The following is an 18,489-nucleotide window of genomic DNA, read 5'->3' on the forward strand; positions in this document are numbered from 1 at the left end:
AGGTGCCAGCACTGCCTTCACTCCGGCCGGAGCCGCCTTTCTGCCTTGGCTCCGGCCCAAAGCCGCCTTTCCACCTTCCCATGCTGCCCAGAGGCCTGGAGCAGCTGGGGCGGTGCAGAATGCCTGCGTCGTCACCATGGCGATGACGCAAGCATCCTGCCCCCGGCCACTTGGCGCCTGCGTATGCAAATTAACCTGCCATCTTTGTTGGATTAATTTGCATACTCAGTCCTGATTGGTTGGTAGGTGTCGCAAAGGTACGGTCAATTTGCATCTTTCTCTTTTATTAGTGTAGATGTTATGTTTAGATTTTTACTTCATCTGTCATCTGTAAAATGAGGGCAATAAAAGCCCCAATAAAATGATTGTTTGGGGGATTAAGTGAGGTTATATGCATGTTAGAATGATGCATGATGTAGCATACCTGTTGTGTAAATGTTTGCTATTATTATTATTATTTTTATTAAAGAGGTCAGCCCTGGCTGGGTAGCTCAGATGGTTAGAGCGTTGTCCCTGTACACCGAGGTGACAGGTTCACTCCCCCGTCAGGGCACATGCAAGAATCAACCAATAAATGCATCTGTAAGTGGAACAACAAATTAACATTTCTTTCTCTCTCTCTCTCAAATCGATACATTTTTAAAAAAGAGGTTAAAGAACATTTTTGAAATCACAATTAGTGACTTCACTTTATGTCAACTCTCAGTAAAATTCTAGAGTGTATTATTAAATAATTGACTGTGAGCATTTAGAAATGGAACTAGTGATCCCTGGAAGGCATATGGGTTCTCCAAGTTAATTCCTGTCACACTAAATTAAATTATTCTGATAGGATTATGAGTCTTACACATCAGGGGGAGGCTCCTGTCGGAACTAAATTTCAGCCAGACTGACATAGTCTATTATGAAACTCTTTTAAAAGTGATAGACCCACGTGAACTGGGTGATGGTATAATTAAACGAGTCTGTGGCAGATTGGACATCTATAGACAAAGTACATTGATTCGCTAATCAGTGTCAGCCAGAGAGGAGATGCCAGCAGCTTCCGCCTAGGTGTGCTGCTTTGTTCTCCACCGCCCTGGTTAGCTCTGTTGTGAATAACTTGGAGAAATACATCAGCCATGCTGATCAGATATGTGGATATCAGGACATAACAAAAGGAAACAGACAGTTGGGGAGGAGAAGAATGATGCCAGAAGAACTTTATAAGCTTGAACAAATCACCTGAACCTAAAAAGATGCCATTGAACTCATATAAGTATTTTTCAAATTTGTGTGCTCCACAAAGTACAGCTCTTGCCATCGGTAATTAGATATTTGGGGACAATAAGACTTCAGAGGCTGCAAAAATACACTGAAACAAACGTTGGTGCATTAAACAAAGACGCATTGATGTCTGGCATGTTTGGAAAGTACACCACAGGGTTATGCATGTGATTTTGGAAGCAGATGTTAGAGATCTGGAAGTTTTAGTGATTGACAGTGTGAGGACTGCTAACAAAGAGGAAGTGTCCCATTAGGCTGCCTCAGTGTAGTAGAGGGGTTAGCAAAAGGGAAGGATACTGTATTATGTTTTGATCACACTGCATGTAGAATATGTTATCAGTGGCATTTAGATAATTTATATTAATCAGTATAATTCTTAAAACATGTGTTTCACAAGTGATACTGGCAAACTCAAGGATATTCAAAGAAAGATGATTCCAGAGGTAGTGTCTGCAAGCTATTTTATGTGAGAAATGATGGCAGAAACTGAAGTGCCATTAACCTGGAAAAAAAAAAAAAGGAGAGACCTGGCCCCTGATAATGCCTGGTGATGTTTTAAAACAGGTGACAATACACTGAGTGGCCAGATTATTATGATCTCTGAATGCATAATAATCTGGCCACTCATTGTATATCCTATATAATAAAAGGCTAATATGCAAATTGTCCCCTCGACCAGAAGTTCAACCAGCAGGCAAGCCGGCCAACCGCCCATGTCCTCTCCCCCTGGCCAGGCTGGCCAGACCCCACCCATGCACGAATTCATGCACCGGACCTCTAATATATATATATTGTGTGTGTGTGTGTGTGTGTATACTGAGTGGCCAGATTATTATGTGTTCAGAGATCATAATAATCTGGCCACTCAGTGTATATTGCTGGAAGAAAGTTTTACTGTTGGTATTCTCTGCATTTCCCATTGATTTGTAATGAGTACAGGTGGGTAATGTGTCCCTGTGGTGTGCTGTTCCCCCAGGTGACAGGTTGTCTCAAAGAGCGCGTATTGTTTAGTCCCTCTTGTTAAACAGAAAGACTCTTGGATGGTGAGGCTAGGCACAGAGCGGTGCAGGGTTACCTGTGAGTCACAGTGGAATAAGTTTGGCAGTGATCAGGTGATGAAGGCAACGTGGGGCCAACCTGATTGGTAGAACTCCAGTGCAGTTTATTCAGGACATCTCAAAGACCACATCCAATGTCCATCTGTGTGTGTATGTGTGTGTGTGTGTGTGTGTGTGTGTGTGTGTGTTTTGTAGCTCTCTTCTTTGTATTGAAAAGATTCATCTTCCTACGCTGTTGTTCAACATGGGCTGTTCCCCACCCCGACCCAGCTAATAGTATTAGCTAATGATTATGAACACATATTGCTGTTTAGCCATTTGTTATATGGGAATGATACATGCTTTACAGTCATTACATCATTCAGTGCTCACATTTTTATACATGAGGAAATGAAGAAGCTGAAGTTCATGGAGCTTCAGTATCTAAGATCAGACAGCTGGTGAGCGAGGGTTTCCTGGTCCCTCTGTCTCCAAAGCACATAACCATCTTTATTATTGTACTAGAGGCCTGGTGCACGAAATTCATGCCCGGGGTGGGGGGTGTCCCTCAGTCCAGCCTGCACCCTCTCCAATCTGGGACCCCTTGAGGGATGTCTGACTGCCCGTTTAGGCCCGATCCAGGATCAGACATCCCTCTCACAATCCAGGACTGCTGGCTCACAACTGCTCACCTGCCTGCCTTCCTGATTGCCCCTAACTGCTTCTGCCTGCCAGCTTGATCACCCCCTAACCACTCTCCTGCCAGCCTGTTTGCCCCTAACTGCCATCCGTGCAGGCCTGGTCACCCCTAACTGCCCTCCCCTGCAGGCCTGGTCACCCCTAACTGCCCTCCCCTGCTGGTCTGGGTCCCCCCACCAACTGCCCTTCCCTGCAGGCCCGGTCACTCCCAACTTCCCTCCTCTGCTGGCCTGGTCACCCCTAACTGCCCTCCCGTGCAGGCTTGATCGCCCCCAACTGCCCTCCCTTGCAGGCTTGGTCCCTCCCAACTGCCCTCCCCTGCTGGCCTGATTGCCCACAACTGCCCTCCCTTGCAGACCTGGTCCCTCTCAACTGCCCTCCCCTGCTGGCCATCTTGTGGTGGCCATCTTGTGTCCACATGGGGGCATTAATCTTTGACCACATGGAGGCAGCCATCTTGTGTGTTGGAATGATGGTCAATTTGCATATTATCCTTTTATTAGATAGGATTAGATAGGATAGGGGTGCACGGGTGGAGGCCGGCTGGTTTGCCCTGAAGGGTGTCCCGGATCAGGGTGGGGGTTCCCTTGGGATGTGGGGTGGCCGGGGCAAGGGGCCTGTGGTGGTTTGCAGGGCTAGCCATGCCCACCGGTGACCCAAGCGGAGGCCCTGGTATCTGGAATTTATTTATCTTCTATAATTTAAACTTTGTAGCCTTGAGCGGAGCCAAGCCTCCTGTTCAGTCTGTGGCCGCAGCCATTTTTGTTGGGATTTATTTATCTTCTATAATTGAAACTTTGTAGCCTTGAGCGGAGGCCTGGGCCCGCCAGGGCAGGTGGAAAGCTTGGCTTCTCCATTGCCGCGAGCAACCCAAGCCTCCTGCTCTCTCTGTGGCCACTGCCATCTTGGTTGGGTTAATTTGCATACTTGCCCCTGATCGGCTGGTGGACATGGTTTGTGGGTGTAGTGGAGGTATGGTCAATTTGCGTATTACTCTTTTATTAGATAAGATAAAAGTTCCTAATATAGAGCAACTCAAAACATCTCCAAAATTTACTCGGTCTTTCCTGAAGTCTACTGGCTTAGTGTCACAATCTGAGCTATAGAAACAAATGAGGATCAGGGTCCTTGATCTCATGAGGTTTGCAGTGTAGCAGAAAAAATATCATTAAATAGATAATGATAATTAATGGCAGTTTTGACAGCTGCTACCAAAGGTAAATATAGTTCAAACCATTATATGAGAGTTCAAGAAAAATATCTGAGATGGCTAAGAGACATATGAAAAAATACTCCAGTGAGATGTAAATTAAAATGACAATGAACCTGTCAGAATGGCTATCATCAGTAAATCAACAAATGTCACGTGCTGGCGAGGATGTGGAGAAAAGGGAACCCTAGTACACAGCTGGTGGGAATGCAGGCTGGTGCAGCCACCATGGAAAACAGTATGGAGCTTCCTCAAAAAATTAAATATGGAACTGCCATTTGACCCAGTGATCCCACTTCTAGGAATATACCCTAAGAAACCCGAAACACCAATCAGAAAGAATGTATGTTCCCCTCTGTTCATAGCAGCACAATTTACAATAGCTAAGATCTGGAAACAGCCCAAGTGCCCATCAGTAGATGAGTGGATAAAAAAGTTGTGATACATTTACACCATGGAATACTATGCAACAGTAAAAAAGAAGGATCTCTTACCCTTTGAGACAGCTTGGAGGAACCCGGAGAGTATTATGCTAAGTGAAATAAGCCGGTCAGAGAAAGATAAGTATCACATGATCTCAGTCATATGTGTAATCTAATGAACACAATAAACTGATGAACAAAATAAATCCAGAGACATAGAAGCATGGAACAGACTGTCAAATCTCAGAGGGAAGGTGGGGGTAGGTGGGTGGATGAGAAGAGATCAACCAAAGAACTTGTATGCATATATGCATAACCCATGGACACAGACAATAGGGAGGTGGAGGCCTGGGGTGGGGGTCTGGGGCGGGCTATAAAGGTCAATGGGAAAAGAAAGGGACCTATCTAATATTTCCAACAATAAAGATTTATTAAAAAAGAAAATATCGGATTGTTCTTAAGTCTGAGATTACGGAAGTGGGGATTATGAGGTAGATATTGTGTATTATACCTTAGACCAGTGGTCGGCAAACTGCGGCTCTCGAGCCACATGTGGCTTGTGAGCCGCGGTTTGCCACTCCGTTGACTAATGAGTTTGCTGACCACTGCCTTAGACTATAGGCCTTCAGGTTCCGTAAGCCCCCATGCTCGTGATAAAAAACAACTTAACTTCTCAGGAAGAGCAAACTGCAGCGTCACATGGGCTAGACGGGGCACTTACTGGCTGCCAGACCTCCTAGGCATTTGACCTTCTTGGCAGCTGCTTTCTTCTGGCTGAAGTCGGCCTTATTCTTAAGGTTCTTATAACAAAACTAGAGGCCCAGTGCACGAAATTTGTGCACTGGGAGAGGGAGGATGTCCCCCTGCACCCTCTCCAATCTGGGACCCCTAAAAAGCACTGAAGATGTTGCTTGTTTTATTTTTTTCAGACAGCCTAAGTTTACTTTTTATTTTAAAAAAATTGTTATTGTCCCTGGCCAGTTTAGCTCAGTGGATAGAGCATCAGCCTGTGGACTGAAGGGTCCCAGGTTCGATTCAGGTCAAGGGCACATGTCCCAGTTGCAGGCTCGATTCCCCAGTGGGGGGTTTGCAGGAGGCAGCTGGTCAGACATCCTTCTCACAATCCAGGACTGCTGGCTCCCAACCTCTCGCCTGCCTGCCAGCCTGATCACCCCCTAACCACTCCCCTGCCAGCATGATCAATGCCTAACTGCTCCCCTGCCAGCTTGGTCACCCCTAACAGCTCTCCCCTGCTGGCCTGATCACCCCCAACTGCCCTCCCCTGCTGGCCCAGTCCCCCCCAGCTGCCTTCCCCTGAAGGCCTGGTCGCCCCTAACTGCCCAACCCTGCAGGCCTGGTTGCCCCCAACTGCCCTCCCCTGCCTGCCAGGTCACCCCTAACTGCCCTCCCCTGCAGGCCTGGTCCCCCTCAATATCCTTCCCTTCCCTGCAGGCCCGGTTGCCCTCAACTGTCCTCCCCTGCCAGCCTGGTTGCCCCCAACTGCCCTCCCCTGCTGGCTGGTCACCCCTAAGTGTCCTCCTCTGCTAGCTTGATCGCCCACAGCTGCCCTCCCCTGCCGGCCATCTTGTGGCGGCCATCTTGTGACCACATGGGGGCAGCCATCTTGTGCGAGGGTGTGATGGTCAATTTGCATACCACCTCTTTATTATATAGGATTTCTGTAATCGTTAAAGTCACACATTCACAAATACTACTAAGGCATATAATTTCCCCACAAAAATTCATACAAGTAGAATAGAAAAATTGTTTAAGTAGCATCTTGAAACCCTTGCCTAGTAATCACATATGTTAGGAGTAGAGAACAACCTCATTGGGTTTGTGGCCAGGTGCTGTCACTTTTTACAGGATTTATTTCCTCCTCTGAATTCTACTGGGATCCAAATTCATGTTCCATCAAAGTGACATGGATCTTTGTGGTTTCTCAGGAATAGTGGAAACAGGAATGTTAAATCTATGAATCCAAGAATCTGTGGTACTACCAGTATCTGTGCATCCTGTGGAGACTCAGCCCAGAGGAGCTGTCTAATAAGTATTAGCTGTTCTTACTATGTGTAAACATGATCATCATCAACATCGTCATGAATGCGAGGCTCGTCCTTCCACTTACTAGTTTCTTGACCTTGGACCAGTTACTTCAACTTGGCGCATCTCAGAGAAAGTTGATTCTCTTTTTTCTGTGTATCTCCTCAAGTTGTTTTAAAGGTCAAGTAAAATAACATCATTGTATGAAATTGAATGACATAGTAATACATGTTGTGTGAAAGCAAATGAAATAATACAAATTGTGTGAAAACACCCTGTAATTGTAGAGCCCACGTGTGCATACACACACACACACACACACACACACACACACACACACACACACTAAAATGGCTAATTTGTAATCCCAAAATCATTTCCCTGAGACACAAGACCTTACACAGTTAGATATTTTAATGAGCTGCCAGTATGGATCCAGGGAAGGCATAATGCTGTTAAAGAAAGGGAGAGAGCCTGGTGTTTGATACTCATTTGGGATTTCACAAATTTAAACATTATCTTTTTATTTTGCAATCAAATAAGTTCAGAATATTTTATTTATGCCCCCCCCCCCAAAAAAAAATAATGATTTTAACCATTAGATGAACACTGGTCTCATGTATTTATCTTAGGGATACTCGAAATGACGTTTCTGTTTGAGAGACACCAAGGAAATCTTGAGTAAGCCTTAAAATATTCGAAACATTATATTTATTAGTTTAGAATGTTGGAACCTAAACCAGAAAAATGCATTCTTAGTTTGGCCTGTGCCCTCGATGATTTGGAAAACCGCCCCTCTCCTTCTCTTGACTATATTACTATCCTTTTCTAAAGGGTTTTTTTTTTTTTTTTTTTTTTTTTTTATTCTTCTCTTCTGTGGGAACATGTAGACGTCTGGGGGAGGCGGTTTCTGAGATGGGTCTGTTTTGTCTCAGGTTGCATGAAATGAGATCCTTTTGGGGTGGGTTCTCATATAGTCAGTCACCTAAATAAAGAAGGTGAAATCAATCCACTGGTGTGTTTGCCAATTCTCTACATCTTTTCACATCTTCTGAAAAAAGAATACAAGAGGATCCCTTGCTAGGAAGGTAGTGGATTGTATTTATTTGCGTCCCTAGCCATGGAAACCCCCCCTTACCGAGAGCCAGGCCGCATGGGAGACCTCTGGGGGTTACGTAAAGGAAGAAGGTAGATGGGAATTGAAAGGACTTGAGGCAGGGACATGAGGTGCAAGACACAATTCTGAGGGTGAGAGTGAAGTGGAATCACAAGCACGGCTTGGACTCTGGAGAACGGTTTGTTTTGCAAAGAAAGAAAGGACATTTTCTGGAAAGATTGCACTTTGATTTGTGGAGAAGAGACAGTGATATCCGTCCAGTGGTTTCCAATTACAGTCTTCTCTTGGCAGCTCCGGCAGGCTCTGCTAATTCTAGTGCGGACATTCTTAAGGAAGCTCTGTGGCTTTGGGGGCCTGTTTTTGAGGAAATAAATGACAAAGCAGCTCAATGTTCAGTAAAAGTTTTTTTTTTTGGACAGGGACTAGAAAAGATCCCTTTGTAATCTAAAGTAAATAATGTCAGAAAGAGAAAACAGAGCTACTGGAAAGGAGACAAAATTCACATTACTTATAGAAAATCTGATTCTGGGCTTCTGTTCTATTGCCACTATTAAGAATTCAATTTGCTGTTCATATAGATAATAATTATCACCACTCAATGGATTCTGGATGTATTAGCCATAAAATGGGAGAATATTATGTGAAAAAGTGTATTCATAGTTGCAATTAAAAATATAAAACAATAAAAAGCTTATTACAGTTTGTGAAATAAAACTTAAATACATGGAACAATGTGCGTAAATTTCTTAAAAATTTAATTAGATGTCTCATTTAATTCCAATCTAAATTTCATCTGGAAATATAAAGACGGGAATAATTAAAAATTTAAGAAGGAATAATGAGAACAGTGTCCTAGCCAGGGAGTGAAAAGAATTAGACCATGACAGCTATTGAAAAGGGTGTGTTGCTGGCACGTGGTGGAGTGGAGCAGGAGTCCTGGGCCAGCCCCAAGTGCAGTGGTTTGCAGTTCATTTCACCCTGAAAATGCCCGGAAGTTCCTTCAGCCATTGGAGAAAGCGCAGGGCCTCTGAGCTCTCCCACCTCCACCTCATCAAGGACCTCTCTGCTCTGTGCAGTTTCTATCATGGCCCCGGCACTTATATGTGGGTTTCACATCCAAAAGGTTGTGAAACCCACAACCTAGGGTTTTCATTGCCCTAATGTTAGTAGGTGGTAGAGGATGCCTCACTCATCATGGCAGGCTTATCAAACACTGTGGTGGGGAGTCCTGACTTACTAACAGGCATGGGAGGCTAGTGCTTCACCTTGGTACAGAAAGGTAAATCCCAGATGGATTAAAAAATACAAACATAAGGATACTTGAGAGAACTATTGGTAGACATTTGCGTGCTCTCTGGATAAGAGGAAAATACTATCTAATAAAAGGATAATATGCAAATTAACCGTCACTCCGTCACAAAGATGGCAGTACCCATAGCCACAAGATGGCGGCGCCCAGTCCTCTCAGCCCCGCCAGAGTCCCCCAGTCCCAGAGGGGCGGCCACTGAGAGCGGGCAGCGTGAGTGGCCTGGCAGAATGCTTGCTTCATCGCCACAGCGACAAGGCAAGAGTTCTGCGCCTGGCCGCAGATGGGCCTCTGGGCCGCGGATGGGCCTCTGGGCCACGGAGAGCCTCTGGGCCGCGGATGGGCCTCTGGGCCGCGGATGGGCCTCTGGGCCGCGGAGAGCCTCTGGGCCGCGGATGGGCCTCTGGGCCACGGAGAGCCTCTGGGCCGCGGATGGGCCTCTGGGCCGCGGATGGGCCTCTGGGCCGCGGAGAGCCTCTGGGCAGCAGGCGTGGAGCAGCCAGGCCCCACAGAGAGCTACTGGCACATGGATTCGTGTGCAGGGCTACTAGTCTAAGCATGAGAGCAGTAGCTGTCACAGTGGAAAAATCTGATGGAATTGTTAGCATGAAAATGGAAAACGTTGCATGTCACCCTAAAATATCCAAAGATAAGCAACAAAAGGAATAAATATTACTACTATGCAAAATAATGAATATTATTCTGACTGTTTAAAGAGCTTTTTCCACATTAATAGAAACAGAAATATTTCAAGTGTCATATCCTATACCACATGAGATTCATTTGAAAACATCTCTATCTCATTAGTATTTACAGAAGTATAATAAAAATAACAATAAATTACCACTTGTTTGACCTACTAAGATAATGCTTCATACTGGCCAACCTGTGGTGAAGGAGGTACATTCAGTTCTGTTTGGTGAGAGTATAAATTGTTAAAATCTTTCTGCAAACATTTGGCTGTGTGTCGAGAGACATAACAGAATTCATATTCTTTGACTCAATAATACTCTTAAAATGTTACATTCAATAATTCTTTGGGTATTTCTGTTTACTAGTTGAATTTTTAAAATAATGCCTACTCTCAGAAGTGTTAATTATAATGCCATTTTGGAGAATTCAAATTACATCGAGAAAAGTAAGAGAGCTAATATACATGTATTTTACTTAATTATAATTATGTTAAAAATAATGTGTATGAATAGAAAAACTAGAAAGAGAACAAGTATTAGGCATGGTTAATATTCTTGGTTGCAGGCTTGTGGGTGCATTTTGCTTTCAATAAAATGGGCATGAGTTTGCATTTTTCTAATTTTTACTCTCAGAAAGCAAGATTATTTTAAATAATTATCCATGGCAAACTTTAAAATTGGACTTCCTACTTTGCCACAATTACATGATTTTTGCCTAAGCCAGTTTGAACCTGGTTTGATGATCTGAAATATTTATTAGACCTATTTCTGGAAAAAATCTTATTGTTATAAACAGTCTTAAAATTCCTACTCCCTTCTCTGCTGTATTGAATCCTTTACCCCATTTTCTAAAGAAGTAGGTACAAGGTGGAAAACAATTATAAGAACATGTGAATTAATTGACCATGAAAACATATTCAAATATTAGTATTTGAGATATGTCATGAGGGATAATCCAGAGAGTACCGTTTTGCAGGGCATGTGACACTGTAACACCTCCATGTGGGGAGATTGTGGGGGATCTAAGGTTGGGGCCGGGGGGCTTAGGATTGCGCTCCGCCTGTGACCTCTTCCCACTGTGGTGTCTGAGTGTGGCTGCCTGCGAGTCTGGTTCTGGTCTCTGCCGCGTGTCCCGTTATTTTGATGGTATCGATGTTTTGTTCCGTGCAGGTAATTCCTCTCTATCTTTGTCTTGTCCACGTTCACACGCCTAGCACAGTGAGGTGTGCTCACACCCAGGAACCCCTCCTGCTCCGCCCCCTTTCTCTGTCTTACAGGCACTGAGGGTGGCTTCTGGCGTGTTGTGTGGCTCCATCGTTGCCTCCCCGCCTCCCACCCACTTCATGATGTAATTCTTGGCACTTTTACTTCCTTTGTAGAGTAGGATGTGATGTCATAGAGAAGGGGACAGGGCTATCCAAATTCCCTCAATTGCTGGGAGGCGCTGCCCAGGTGTGCTGAGGGGCCTGTACTCAGGAAGAGAAACAGGGAGTCCTCCACAGTGAGTAACCCCACTTTTGAGTGCACCCCAATTTCCCTTAAAACGTTGCCCAGTACCCGGGAGTTTCGTTCCTCTTCAGCCCTTTCTAGTTTTAACCAGTTTGCCTTTTGGACATTCCCAGTTCAGCTCAATTTTCCTCCTTCCTCTCCTTCCTCTTCTAAACCCTTCCTTCTTCCATCCTATGCCTCCCCCCACCCCCCAGCCCCTCTTCCTCGCCTGCTTACTTATGTATGTCTGTGTCTGTTGACCTTCGGCCCATACCTCTGAGGAGAGTCCATTGGTGTCTTCAGCATCGCCCATCGCGTGGGGTGGTGCCCATCACGGGACCACAGCGTCTCCTTCCGTAATCCATCAGTGTGCACTTCTCTGCTTACAGTTCTCATGTTAACAAGGCTGTCAGCTTGTTTGTTTTCGTGTCTGTTTCTTTCCCTCCCTCCATTGTGATCTAACCTCCCCCTTCCAGCTCTCTCTGCAGTTTCCTTCTCGCCTTTTTCAAGCAGTGTGTTTACACAACGTGTTAGTCCTCCCTCTGCAGCTCTGCCTGAGCTTCTCCCCCTCTTTCCCAGTGTTCAGCTCCGCTCTGAGTCCCCCTCCGTGGGGACAGTTTTTCTTCTTTCCTAATGGGATGCTTGTTGCCATGCCTTCTCTCGAGTGTCGCTCAGATGTCTATATTCTTTAAAGAACTTACCAACTATGACGAAGGGACTGATCCAGACTGGGGAAAATTGGGAAATATCCTGGGACGTAGAAAGGGGAGACCAGGAAAATGGCCCTGATGGGGAGGTGGGGCTGCCTGTAACTCATTGGAAGACCCGATGGACAGAACATTTGCTAGTGACTTAGTGGAAATTTGGCCATTGATTGTAGGAGAGGCCACAGAGCTACTGTGAACAGATTGGGGAGCCTTTGCAATTTTGGGTTTTTAGAGTGCCCCGGTAATCCTATATAATAAAAGGCTAATATGCAATTGACCGAACAGTGGAACAACTGGCCACTATAACGTGCACTGACCACCAGGGGGCAGACGCTCAGTGCAGGAGCTGCCCCCTGGTGGTCAGTGCGCTCCCACAGGGGGAGCACCGCTCAGCCAGAAGACAGGCTCACGGCTGGCAAGCACAGCAGCGGTGGCGGGAGCCTCTCCCGCCTCCACGTCAGCACTAAGGATGTCTGACTGAGGAGTGGGCCTAAGCCGTCAGTCGGACATGCCCTGAGGTTTTCCACACTGCCAGAAGGCGCAGGCCAGGCTGAGGGACTCCCCAAGTGCACGAATTTTGTGCACCAGGCCTTTAGTTCTTAATAATTAGGATCCTTCTAGTAAATCCTCACCAATAGAAAGCTAGAATCTTTCAGTTGCCTGGGGCCATGATGTGCAGAAGCTTCTGTCCAGAATGTGCCATTAGGGGCTGTCTTCCCTTGGAGGAAGGCATTGTGGAGGGTGTGCATTCTTGTTGCTTGTACCTGCAGGTGGCCCCTGTAGTCCCTGTTGGTGAGCAGTGAGGTCACTGCTGTGTACTGCTTTCGACACATGTAGTTAAGTCCCAGGCTACATAAAAGACCTTGGTTTTCAGGCTGGATGATCTAGCACCCGTGGAAATAACCGTGTCCCATGTATTCCCCGCATGTTGCTTACAGAACTCCCTTCTACTAAAGAATAAGTAGGACAGAGAAGAAGAGGGGGGAAACTGGATCCGTTTATAAAATGGAGATGGGCTGAATGGGAAGAGGCAGGGGTTTCCTTGAAATGAATCGGAAAAGGCAAAAGAAAGGAAACTGAGCTGAACTGGAAAACACACTGCAACGAGGCACTGGAGTTCTGTGTGCCTCCGGCCATTTGGGTCATGAAGGGCTTTCTTCCCTCATCTTCTTTTTCGTGTGAACGAAGTTGGTCAAAATGGAAATCCATTGAGGTCTCTTCTGACCAACACTTCGCTCTGGGCTGTTGATAGTGTTCAGGCTCCATGTTCCCAAGGCCTGGAAATTTAGGAACCACTTTAACAGCCTGAAAGCATGTCTCTGACCATAAAATATTAGCGATTTTTAACAAAGGAAATTGTATACATTTATTAACTTGGTTTTTTAAGTTTCCCTTTTTTGTTGGTGTGTACGCCTTTGTGACTTTTTTTTTTTTTTAAAGAATGGCCCCTATTTGTTGCAGAAATTGCCATAAATGTGCAGGAAAAATTACATTCTTACTTTGGACACTTGAATTGTGTGATGGAACCTTATTTTGATACAATAACCCCTTCCCCTTTAAAATGTTAAGTACACGCTGCATGATTCACACACGCTTTCATTTCGGATGCTTCCATGCAATCATCTACTAATCTTACGTTTATTTTTATATTTCAGGCACTAGAAAAACACCCCAACTCACCAATGACAGCGAAGCAGATACTGGAAGTCATTCAGAAAGAAGGGTTAAAGGAAACAAGGTCAGTATTTATATGTACATTTCCCGTTTTTATTGACTAACAGTGGCCACTAGTTGCAAAGCCGTAGCTGTTTCTACATTTAGATGTTATAATTGATTGTGAATTAGGTAACTAGCTGCGGATATTTTTGTGTCTGCCAAGTATTTAGATGACCACACATTTCCTTGGAACTGCCTGTCGGCTTAATAAATTACACCGGACGGATTAATATTGAACATACTTTGTTAGCAAAGTGCAGCGCTGTGTGAATTAACTACTTCCTGGAAGCTCTCCTCTCCCTCTTTCTTCTAAGAGGAGATCGATGTGTTTCTGAAAGTGGGTAGGGAAAGAGAAACACTTCCCAGGCTTGACATTCATGAGCTCACTCGGATCAAGGTCCAGGTGTCAGTGAACATGGTTGAAACTTCAGTCCTCTCGTACTTAGCACTCCTCCCCGTAAAGCATCACTCATTAGCTGTGGAGCTTTTTAAAAAAGTAGCCCTGAGCTATGGTTCACACAGCATGAAACTCGCCATGTAAATGTGCAGTCCAGTGGTTTTTAGTGTATTCGCAAATTTGTGTGTGCCATTATGACAACTTTCTAATTTTAGAACATATTCATCACCCCAAAACGAAACCCCAGCACCCATTAGCAGTCATTCACCATTCCCTCTCCCCCGACCCTTGGTGGCCACTAATGTACTTGTTATGTCTACGATTGCTCTATGGCAGTGGTCTGCAAACTCATTAGTCAACAGAGCGGCAAACCGCGGCTCGTGAGCCGCATGTGGCTTGCAAGCCACAGTTTGCCGACCACTGGTCTATTGTGCACATTTAATACAAGGAATTGTGCAATATGTAGCTTTCTGATGGGTTTCTTTCACTCAGCCTAATTTTTTTTTTTCAAAATCCATCTGTGTTGTGGCATGAATCAGTACTTCATTCCTTTTTGTTGCCAAATAGTATTTCATTGTATGGATATACCACGTTTTGTTGATCTGTGATGATCCTTTGTTTTTATTTAGCATTAATTTTACAGTTTGGGCCTTAGCCAGCCTATAGGACCATATAGATTATGTTACTCAAGGAGAAGAGAAGATGCTTGTGAGAGGCTAACGTAGCCATTGGATGTCACATATGTGCGTGTACTAATCTGTGCGGCACAGAGTGCGTGTTCGGTACGAAGCTTGTCTGTCTGCAAGCCCCGGAGCCTACAGTGGCTGTAACGTGGTGCAAGTCAAACCTGCTGAGCTGCCTTCGGAATGTTTTGGCTGATACTGAGGTCGAACCGCTGGGAGAAGGGAATACCCTCCCCCGGCCAACTTCTCCCAAACCACCGGTGTTCCCTCACCCGCTGTCACTGTAAGGTGTGGGCCATGCCAGCCTCCCACTTTGGGAGTGGCATCCCCACATCCCAGGCCAGCGAGGCACAGGACCCCAGGCTGCCGCTTCCCTCGCTGTGTGGGGGCTCCTCCCTGTCTGAGGACGGAGCTGAGATGCAGGAACCGCGCTGTGTCTGCAGTGACTCTTCGCCCAGGGCTGGAGGCAGCCATGGAGGGAGGCTGTCCACGGCCTCGCAGTACACTCCAAGGAGGCCTGGTCTCCCAAGCAAGATGGCAGCATGAGGAGTCAGCGAAGAGAATGGGGCAGCGGGAAATTGATTCCCTCCTTGCTGCCTGTCAGAAACCTTAAGGTATGGGTGCCTTAGGAAGCACAGAACGGTTTGTGCCGCCGCCAGAGGATAGCGGGGTGAAAACCTGAGGATTTCACTGCTGTCGAAGGGGGCCGGGTGCAGGGGACGGCCACGCAGGCATAGAGGCCCGCCCTGCCCGCGGCGTGGGGACTGGATTCTCGGGCTGTTGCTCTCCAGGGGGACCATGCTGCGGTGAGCTGTGCGGCCCTGAGATGCAGCATCCTTGCACGCTGGCTCCGGACAGCCCGTTAATTACGTTTTCCATTATAACAGCATCATCTCATATTTTTAAAATGCCGGTCTTCCCACAGTGGTGTATTTTTAAAAAAATATATTTTATTGATTTTTCACAGAGAGGAAGGGAGAGGGATAGAGAGTTAGAAACATCGATGAGAGAGAAACACCGATCAGCTGCCTCCTGCGCACCTCCCGCTGGGGATGTGCCCGCAACCGAGGTACATGCCCTTGACCGGAATCGAACCTGGGACCCGTCATTCCGCAGGCCGACGCTCTGTCCACTGAGCCAAACCGGTTAGGGCCCCACAGTGGTATATTAAAGGGCTGTAAGCATTTGTAGTTCTAGTTAAAACAAAAAAACAAAAGAGCTACTTTAGCGTAAAGAACAATGGAGTTGCACCCACCACCTCCCCCTCTGAATACAGCTGACCTCCGCCCAGCACCACCACTGTGTCCTTCTGCAAAGAAAAAGGTGTTTCACATCCTGAGCAGCCAGGGAAGCAACAGGGAAAGTTACCGCAAAGAACCCGCAAGTCCATCAGGCAAAGAGAGAGGGGACAGTGCCATTTAAGTCTCTTCTGGAAAATCAGCTTTACAGGCAGGGGCTCTGAGTATGCATTTTAGGTTCTCACTGATTTCTACACCTCTTTAAATCTCCTCCCTCCTGCCCGGCTGGCCTGGCTCAGTGGCTGAGCCTCGACCTATGACCCAGGAGGTCACAGTTGGATTCCGGTCAGGGCACATGCCCAGGCTTTGGGCTTGATCCCCAATGTGGAGGCAGCCGATCCATTACTCTCTCTCATCATTGATGTTTCTATCTCCTTTTCTCTCTCTCCCGTCCTCTCTGAAAGCAATACAAATATTTAAAATATAAATAAATCCATCTCCTCCATCCTGTCACGGGGCGTGTTCCTGAGGACTGATGTATCTGTGATACCCTCCCCAGGTATTCTAGTTCTAGTGTACTTATTAGAATCATCTCTGAAATAGAGCTGTCTAGATTTGGAGTGAGTTTGGGGGCTTTTTTACATATTATGTATATTTTAGGGAGCAGATTCTAACATTTGTTTTTCCTACTTAATGGACAATTTTGCTACCTTCCATGTCCTTAAGTGTTTTCCAAATATGTAAGGTAGCCAAGTAAATGAAGTGTAACCTTATCTATTTTTCTTAAGTAGAGTTACATTTAGAAAGCCCATCACCATAAGGTCAGAGCTGTTTAACTTCTAGGTATTTATTAATGATGTGATGCAGGGGAGTGACTGAGAAAGTTACTAAAGTGACCGTAGGTAACCCTCTGGTCGCCTCTGTGGCTGAGAAGTCATGTTAACAGGCCTCCCTCCAATAGTCCAGCTCTGCACCAAGTCTCTAGAAAAGAGGAGATGGGGTTTGTAATTCATTATCTTTACAACATGGCTTTAAAGTAATTCCATTGGCCTCAAGTAGCCGGGGGGGGGGGGGGGGGAGGGTGGGTCTTAGATTCCTGTGCCAGGTAGAGCTTCTGGGGCATTTACCTCACTGCACCAGGGAGAGCTCCTGTGGCATTTACCTCACTGCACCAGGTATAGCTCCTGTGGCATTTACCTCACTGCACCAGGTGGAGCTCCTGTGGCATTTACCTCACTGCACCAGGTAGAGCTTCTGTGGCGTTTACCTCACTGCACCAGGGAGAGCTCCTGTGGCATTTACCTCACTGCACCAGGTAGAGCTCCTGTGGCATTTACCTCACTGCACCAGGTATATCTCCTGTGGCATTTACCTCACTGCACCAGGTGGAGCTTCTATGGCATTTACCTCACTGCACCAGGGAGAGCTCCTGTGGCATTTACCTCACTACACCAGGGAGAGCTTCTATGGCATTTACCTCACTGCACCAGGTATAGCTCCTGTGGCATTTACCTCACTGCACCAGGGAGAGCTCCTGTGGCATTTACCTCACTGCACCAGGTGGAGCTCCTGTGGCGTTTACCTCACTGCACCAGGGAGAGCTCCTGTGGCATTTACCTCACTGCACCAGGGAGAGCTTCTATGGCATTTACCTCACTGCACCAGGTAGAGCTCCTGTGGCATTTACCTCACTGCACCAGGGAGAGCTCCTGTGGCATTTACCTCACTGCACCAGGTAGAGCTTCTGTGGCGTTTACCTCACTGCACCAGGGAGAGCTCCTGTGGCATTTACCTCACTGCACCAGGTGGAGCTCCTGTGGCATTTACCTCACTGCACCAGGTATATCTCCTGTGGCATTTACCTCACTGCACCAGGGAGAGCTCCTGTGGCATTTACCTCACTGCAACAGGGAGAGCTTCTGTGGCATTAACCTCAAAGCACCAGGTAGAGCTTCTGTGGCGTTTACCTCACTGCACCAGGGAGAGCTCCTATGGCAATTACCTCACTGCACCAGGTAGAGCTCCTGTGGCAATTACCTCACTGCACCAGGTGGAGCTCCTGTGGCATTTACCTCACAGCACCAGCGAGAGCTCCTGTGGCATTTACCTCACTGCACCAGGGAGAGCTCCTGTGGCATTTACCTCACTGCACCAGGTAGAGCTTCTATGGCATTTACCTCACTGCACCAGGGAGGGCTTCTATGGCATTTACCTCACTGAACCAGGTAGAGCTTCTGTGGCATTTACCTCACTGCACCAGGGAGAGCTCCTGTGGCATTAACCTCACTGCACCAGGTGGAGCTCCTATGGCATTTACCTCACTGCACCAGGTATAGCTCCTGTGGCATTTACCTCACTGCACCAGGTATATCTCCTGTGGCATTTACCTCACTGCACCAGGTGGAGCTCCTGTGGCATTAACCTCACTGCACGAGGTAGAGCTCCTGTGGCATTTACCTCACTGCACC

The 18,489-nt window shown here is 46.5% G+C and overlaps 1 protein-coding gene across 2 annotated transcripts in view; it reads left to right on the forward strand.

Annotated features, from left to right (window-relative positions):
- The window catches only part of ASXL3 (ASXL transcriptional regulator 3), a gene marked incomplete at its 3' end in the record, with an annotated part of 191,422 nt that overhangs the window by 24,513 nt on the left and 148,420 nt on the right, over positions 1-18,489 (forward strand). Inside the window, exon 2 of one of the 2 annotated variants that reach the window (XM_080683489.1) lies at positions 13,643-13,729. In XM_080683489.1, the coding sequence (XP_080539615.1) occupies positions 13,643-13,729 (87 nt within the window). The remainder of the gene's footprint in view (positions 1-13,642; positions 13,730-18,489) is intronic. The other variant, XM_080683490.1, reaches the window with a different exon arrangement.

This window comes from Plecotus auritus (genome assembly GCF_963455305.1).
Source record: "Plecotus auritus genome assembly, chromosome: 8".
Taxonomy (NCBI): domain Eukaryota; kingdom Metazoa; phylum Chordata; class Mammalia; order Chiroptera; family Vespertilionidae; genus Plecotus; species Plecotus auritus.